Source organism: Myotis brandtii, unplaced genomic scaffold (genome assembly GCF_000412655.1).
Source record: "Myotis brandtii unplaced genomic scaffold, ASM41265v1 scaffold19, whole genome shotgun sequence".
Taxonomy (NCBI): Eukaryota; Metazoa; Chordata; class Mammalia; order Chiroptera; family Vespertilionidae; genus Myotis; species Myotis brandtii.
Window position 1 is genome coordinate 1,412,804 of NW_005357075.1, and position 6,633 is coordinate 1,419,436.

General features: G+C 60.5%; 1 protein-coding gene across 1 annotated transcript in view; it reads right to left on the minus strand.

The window, feature by feature from the left end:
- Window positions 1–222: 222 nt before the first annotated feature.
- Window positions 223–6,633, minus strand: part of BMP1 (bone morphogenetic protein 1) — a 35,171-nt gene continuing 28,760 nt past the window's right edge. The window contains exons 18-21 of the mRNA XM_005864623.2: window positions 5,111–5,238; window positions 4,505–4,718; window positions 2,728–2,978; window positions 223–890 (exon numbers count right to left, since the gene is read on the minus strand). Of these exons, the coding sequence (XP_005864685.1) occupies window positions 756–890; window positions 2,728–2,978; window positions 4,505–4,718; window positions 5,111–5,238 (728 nt within the window). The 3' untranslated portion in view covers window positions 223–755. The remainder of the gene's footprint in view (window positions 891–2,727; window positions 2,979–4,504; window positions 4,719–5,110; window positions 5,239–6,633) is intronic.

Here is a 6,633-nt window from a genome sequence, read left to right on the forward strand (position 1 = left end):
GCATTTGGTGCGCCCGCCTGCAGGCTGAAGTGTGCGAGGTGGCTGTGTTTGTGTGTGCCCAAGTGTGAAATCACACCCGCAGGGGTCCTAAATAGAAGGGAGGAAGGGCAGCCAGGGAGGCCAGATGTCCTGGCTGTGGGCCACTCCAGCAAGCCTGCACATCTGGAATGAGACACCCCCACCCCCTCCCACCATGTCCCAGACAGCATTTGGCACAGGATACTGGCTGTAACACTTTCGGTTTATTGGCTGGGATGCCCTGGTGTGGCCGACCAGCCACTGGGCCTGAGAGAAGGCCTGTCTCCTTCCCCACCCTTCCCCTTCCTCTCCCCGCTGTGCTCCTGTGGGACGCGTACGGAAACTCATGCCCCAGGAAACAGTGGGAAGTGGAGGCTCAAAATAAAACCAAGTGAGGCCGGGGAAGGGCCGGGACATGGATATTACAATGAAGATATGCACCAGCTATACACAATCCAGCACGCAGAGGTGGGCAGGACAGGCAGGAGGGTCCCGCTGACAGACCCTCCCCCCACCGGCCGGCCCCCACAGAGGAATGGCCACTTCAAGTGTCTCAGTGAAAGCTCTGCCCCCCCGGCCCTGGGCCCTTGCTCAGGTAGGGCCAGCGGGGGAGGGACCTGGGGAAGTGGCTCATGAAGGAGTCCAAGTCCCTGCCTCCTGAGGACGGCCTCGTCCAGACCATCGGGGGGTGGGGACGGGTGCTCCCACTGTCCGGTCCAGGTGACTGGGGGCGGCGGTCACTTCCTGCTGTGCAGTGTGTCCTGGAACTTGGTGCTGGTGTAGCGCAGGTGGAAGCCTTTTTTGGTGATGGTGTCATCGGAGTGGAACCTCACCAGGACAGAGTCTCCCGCCGAGTACACCTCCTCAGGGGGCTGGCGGAGGAAGGGGATGTGTGAGGCTGAGGACGGGCCAGGGCTGCGGTTTTCCCTCCCTAAGGCCCCCTGCTCTATGGAAGGCAGGCTCCGACTTCCACCAGGTCCCCCGACCCCTTGAAGCAGGAGACTCTTCTAGTGGCCGTTTAAGGGGTGCCTGGGGGAGGGGAGAAAGCAGGGGGCAGAGGAACTTGTCTTAAGTCCAGAGTAAAACGTCCATTCTCAACCCGGCTCTGTTACTAACTAGTTCGTTGCTAAGTTTTGGCAACGTACTACCTTTCTGGACCTTGCTTCCCGCAAGTACAAACAGGACCAAAGGCTATCTGCTCTCTAAGCCTAGAAGGTCTGGGGAGGGGGCACATGAGCAGGTGGCTGTGGAGGGTTCTGCAAAGGAAGCAGATGCTCTGAGTGGTGGCCTTCTCGCTGCCCAGCCGTCTCCTGGAGAAGACTGGACAGCTGGGTTCCCTGGACCTGGCTCGGCCAACCCCCGCCTCCCCTCCCCCACTTCTGGCCATCGTGAACTCCAGGTGATGCCCCTTCCCAGGCTCCTGCCAGCCCCTCCTCACCTCTGTACAGACCCCCAAAGTGAGAGCCACCCGTAAAGCATCAGCACACAGATGCCCTGCCCTGAAGGCGTAGGAAGGATCATTTCGTAGAACGTTAGGGACATTTCTGGCAACCACGCCAGGAAGCCCTGATGGGACTGGGCTCCTTCCCCAGGTTCCCACCTGCTAGCTTCTGTCTGTGGAAGTCTCTGGAAGAAGCCACCTAGGGCACCCGAATGTGCCAGATCAAGGAAGTGACAAAGGCCAAAGTGTATGAGGGGTGCCAGTTTGGCAGCCAGGGGACTCCCGAGCCTCTAGCAGGGCAGGCAAGGGGACTGTGTGCCCCGCTTCCTCCTCCACCTCCCCACCCCTCACCCTGCCCAGCCCTTGCCATTCAACAGCCTGAAGTTCTGCTCGAAAGGAGACTCGCCACAATGTTGGGTCCAACTCTGGGAAGTTCACCCTTCCTGGGGCGCCCAGGTGGCCTGGAGCAGGGCCCTGAGGAGGCGGGGACCAGGAGGTGATGGGAGGACAGTCTGGGTATGCGCATGAGGTGAATGCATGTGCAAACGTGTGTGTCTGTGTGTGTGTGGGGGCGGGGGCATGGGCAGAGAAAGACAGCATTCTCTGAAGGAGGACAAGATTAAAAAAAAAAGAGAAGGAGCCACAAGCTCTGACTGGGAGGAAAACAGATCCACCTTTGTGGTTTTCCTGTGGCCTCAGTTAAAACCCTATCGAGCACACTCTTGCCACTGCCTCTAAAAGGCCAAGAAGTGGTGCTCAGGGCCTGGTCGGACAGCAGCACCAACAGCTCGGGAACCACTGGCCTCTCACCAAGAAGGGAAGCTGGCTATTCGAGAGAAGAGGGTGTTTTCGTGGCTCAGCCAGAACGGCTGGTCAGCACAGCTTGCTTAGGCGCTGGTCCCTGGCTCTGGCCCCCACCTCTGAGTCCTGGTGAGCTGCCTTGGGCTGGAGCAAGGGATGGGGTTGGGGCATCCTCCTCCCAGATGCAAGCTACGCTGGAGGCCCAACCAAACTGGTGCTGGGGAGGCTTGAGTCAGGGCAAGGCCCATCCCAGAGGCTGCAGGAACCTGTTTTGCCCTAAAAGGACCAGTTGTCCCAGGTGGGGATGGCCCAGCACAGGGCAGGCCTCTGTGATCAGCCACCCAGCAGGTCTCTGGGCCCTGGCCAAGGGCCAGTAAATGCTGCCACCCACCATACCGGCACCCCATGCCTGCAGAGGCACGGGGCTGGCACGGGGCCTCTGGATTGGGGCGAGAGTGGGACCTCACCCCGGAGCCACAGTAGCGCCCCAGCCTGGGGGCTGTGCTGTCGTAGCCATCAAAGAGCTCCATGTAGTCGTAGCCACAGTCCGTCTCCTCTTCTACCTCGAAGGTCTGGAACACGAGCTCCACGCCGTAGCCTTCCTCTGCCACGATGACCCACTCGCAGTCCACCCCCCCGGGGTAGTTGTTGTCGCCAAACTGGGCGTGGGAGTAAAGATCCTTGGACTTCACCTCGGCTCGCACCTGGCCTCCGCACTCTGTGGGGACAAGATGGGCCATCACTCGCTGAGCTCAGCCGCGGCGGCCGGCGCCTCACCGCGCAGGCTTCCAGGCCAGCTGCAGGCCCTGCGAGGCCCATTGGCTAGTGAGGGCTGGGTTTGGACCTGGCTCAGGACTTGGCCCAGAGCATGGAGGCCGGGGGTGCACAGGGTGGGGCGGCTCGGAGCAGAGGCGTGGTGGAGGGCATGCTTGTTGAGAGGGGACATGGCTAAGTCCTCCAGTTGATGGATGTCATGGAAGAATGTGGGCCCTGCGCTGCCAGATTCTATTCTTAAGAGAGAATAGGATCATCTAGATTTTATGTGAAAACTCCTGATTTTTAAATGTTGGCTCACATTTTTCAAAAACACAGTGTGGGCCAAGCACTCTGACGGCCAGATGGGGTTCCGGGCCTCCAGCCTGTGACTTCTGTGCTGGGAGGGGAGAGAGCATGCAGGGCAGGGCCACAGGCAGCGACCTCCTCCGGACGCCCTCTGGCCTCCAGGACACCTGGTGCTCACCCTTCCCTGAGGGGTGGGGACGGGGGTGGGGCCTGGGGCAGGGACTGAGTTGAACGTATTGAGGGGGGACTGTGACACCCCGCTCTGGAGAGACCCCAGCAGGTGGCTGGAGACCCACAAGGAGCCTGCAAAGCCCCGATCCAACACCCTGGGTCTGACGGACGTGCTAGGCCTCCCACGACTGGCCTCCAGCCTTTCTCTGCAGCCAATGTCCCCACTTCACTGCTGGCCTCACACATCCTTGCTCTGGCCAAACTGAGTGATCTGCTAGCACCTGTCCCCACTCAGAGCGGCCTGGGCTGGGCTGGGCGTGGGCTCCTCCCCTGTGACCCACCAGTCACACCCTGAGCGAGGCCCTTATCATGTTTTGTCTCCTGCTGTAATCACCTGCACAGTCCGTCTCTCTCCTGGACCGCGAGTTTCCGGGGTGAGTGGGGTGAAGGGCTCAGGTCTGGGGCATAACCATTGTCCCATAGCCTTCTTGCTCATGACCAGAGCTTGGTAAATGGTCGTTAAATAAATGAACAAATGAAACAGAGGAAGTCCTTCAAAGGCTGAGTTGTTTGTCTGCTTCATATGTTTTGTGACCCGCACTTAGAATGCTGCCTCATACATGTTACATGTTAGTAAGCAGATACTGAATGAATGAAGAGTGAATTTGGGGACAAAGTCCAGTGTCCTAGCATTGGGAAATCTGGGGATTCCCTCCCCGACCCAGATTCCCTACCCCCTGTCATCACTGCCCTCCGAAGGGCCACCTCCCCAGCCCCCAACCAGTACCTCCTCTTCCTCGCCCAGGAGGCTCCCTCTCTGCTCCCCTGGCCTAGTCCTCAGCACACACCGTCTCTCCAGCCAGGCCCAGGCTCGGTCTGTCTGCGCCTTCACAGGCTCTTTGTAAGCCCATCCGAGCCGGGGCCTGCCTCTGAGACCGGGACCAGCAGATGCTTGCAGAACAAATGCTGGCCCCCGGGCCAGCTGCCCGGGCCGGTGGCAGGTGTCCTCACCTGTGGAATGGGCCGCTTGGAAGCCCTTCCGCTGGACGGAGTTGTCGGAGTAGAAGCGCAGGAACATGCGGCTGCCCGTGGCCACGACCGGCTCGGGCTTCTTGCTCCCACAGAAGCGGCCCAGAACTGGGGCCTTGGCGTCACGCCCGTCGTACACCTCCAGGTGGTCGTAGGCGCACTCGGGCTGGGACTCAATGTCCATCTCCAGGAAGGTCTGGGGCATGGGAGCAGGACAGTGAGCTAGGAGTGTGGTGGGGGCCAGTGGGGTGGGCAGCAGGTGGCTCCAAACTCAGGCCTCCTGACCCCTGCCCGCAGAGTCCAGGGGGAGCGGCCACGGTTGGTGGACGGCAGTGGGGGGGGATCCAGGAATGGGGTGATGGCAGGAACACCCCCAATGTACACTGAGGAAGGGCCTCTGTTGAGACCAGCCTGGGCTTCTCGCAGGATGGCAGCCCTGTGGGCTCAGCCAGGCCATCAGCCTGCAGCCTGCCCTGCTCTGGGCAGTAACTCTAAGTACCCAGGGCTTCGGAGCTGACAGGAGGGAGGTGGCGGCTTTGTGGCATGGGGAGCAGGGTGCCTGTGCAGGCGGGGGTGTGGGCAGCTCACCAGCTTGACCCGGTGCCCGGGGGTGCTAGAGAGAGCCCAGGTGCACTCCTTCTTGCTGGGATACTTGTCAGGCCAGTTGGGGCTGGTGATGGTGCCGCTGGTGGATGTCACCTTGTGGTCACAGCCGGCTGTGGGAGGTGAGTTAGGGGAAGGGAGTCACAGGAACCCCAATGCTTCAATGCCCCTCGGAAGCAAGGAAGCCACTCCCTCCCGCCTGCCTGCCTTCTTTCTCTTGCTTCCCACATAAAAGCTGACTGCACTTCTATCGCTTGTTCCCATTGTACCCACGCCCCGGGAAACCAAGCTGCTCGGTTCCAAGCGCAGCCGCACTGGCAGCATCCCCGGCACCACCCCCTCAGGCGCCCTGAGCAAACCCCTGGACCTTTGAGGCCACCTGGCCACACCTTCTCTGCCCTCTGAGACACTGGCATCCTCTGACCTCCTGCCACGCCTCCACAGTCAGAGAAGACTTTGGCACCTGACCCTGTTCTCTCCATCCCACTCCCGATACCGCCGTCCTCGGCGATGTCAACCAACACGAGACGGTCCGCCCAATGCCCTGCCCTACTGCCCTGCCCTCAGCTCCACTGGGCCTTATCTCCGTCCTCCTGAGGTGCACCTGCTCGTGACCTCACCCCAGCCTTTGCCATCACCACCGCTTCTCCAGGCTGCACTCACCACCCTCTCTGTGGCCCCTCCCGTCTCCCAGGGCACTCAGGCGCTCACTTTCCTGTCCCCGCTTCTTCAACTTTAGAGACCTCCACGCCGATCCCTCCAGTTTCTCCCAATATCCCTCCTTGTTGACTTCCTTCCCTATCCAGCTGGACTGCAGGCTGAGCCCCGACTGGTCATCCACACGCCATCCTGCTGAACCATCTTGGAAAACCCCATCCGTGGCCCCCACCTCGGTGGGCCCCAAACCACTGGATACTCTTGGATTTGTCCTTCACCAGCTCCATCTCTCACCTCCTCAGCAACGGCTCCAAACCTTCAGCCCTCTCCTCAACTCCCAGCTGACCCCTCCCCTCCTGCCTCCCTGAGAAAGTCGGGGCCTCAACGATGAAGGACTTCAACTTCTCGACCCTACCTGCAAACTCACCCCCCCCCCGCACCTCCACTTCCCCTCCTTCCCTGTCTCAGAGAAGGCGCCCCTCCTCTCGGGCAGGAATGATCTCCTTCTCTGACCTGGGGACCCTGGGAGCACACATTTCCCATCCTCCCTCTCTCTGCCAGCCTATGAGCCTTCCTGAGCTGTGCCCATCCTAAACCAGCCCTCCCACGGCCCAGCCTCTCTCCTTCTCTGCTCAGCCAACCTTTAAGACAGCTATCACCACCTCCTCACTGCTTGTGGCTCCTCGATCCCCTGCAGTCTGCTTTCTGCCTCTGAAAAGCGTGGCCTCACAAACAAATTTAAAAGCCGGTGCTCATTATTCATTATCATCCAATCTCACAGGCCCCTCTAGGAAACGTGGGCAGAGGTAGACTGCTGGGCTGGGGAGGAGAAAGGGATGGGTGTGTGTATG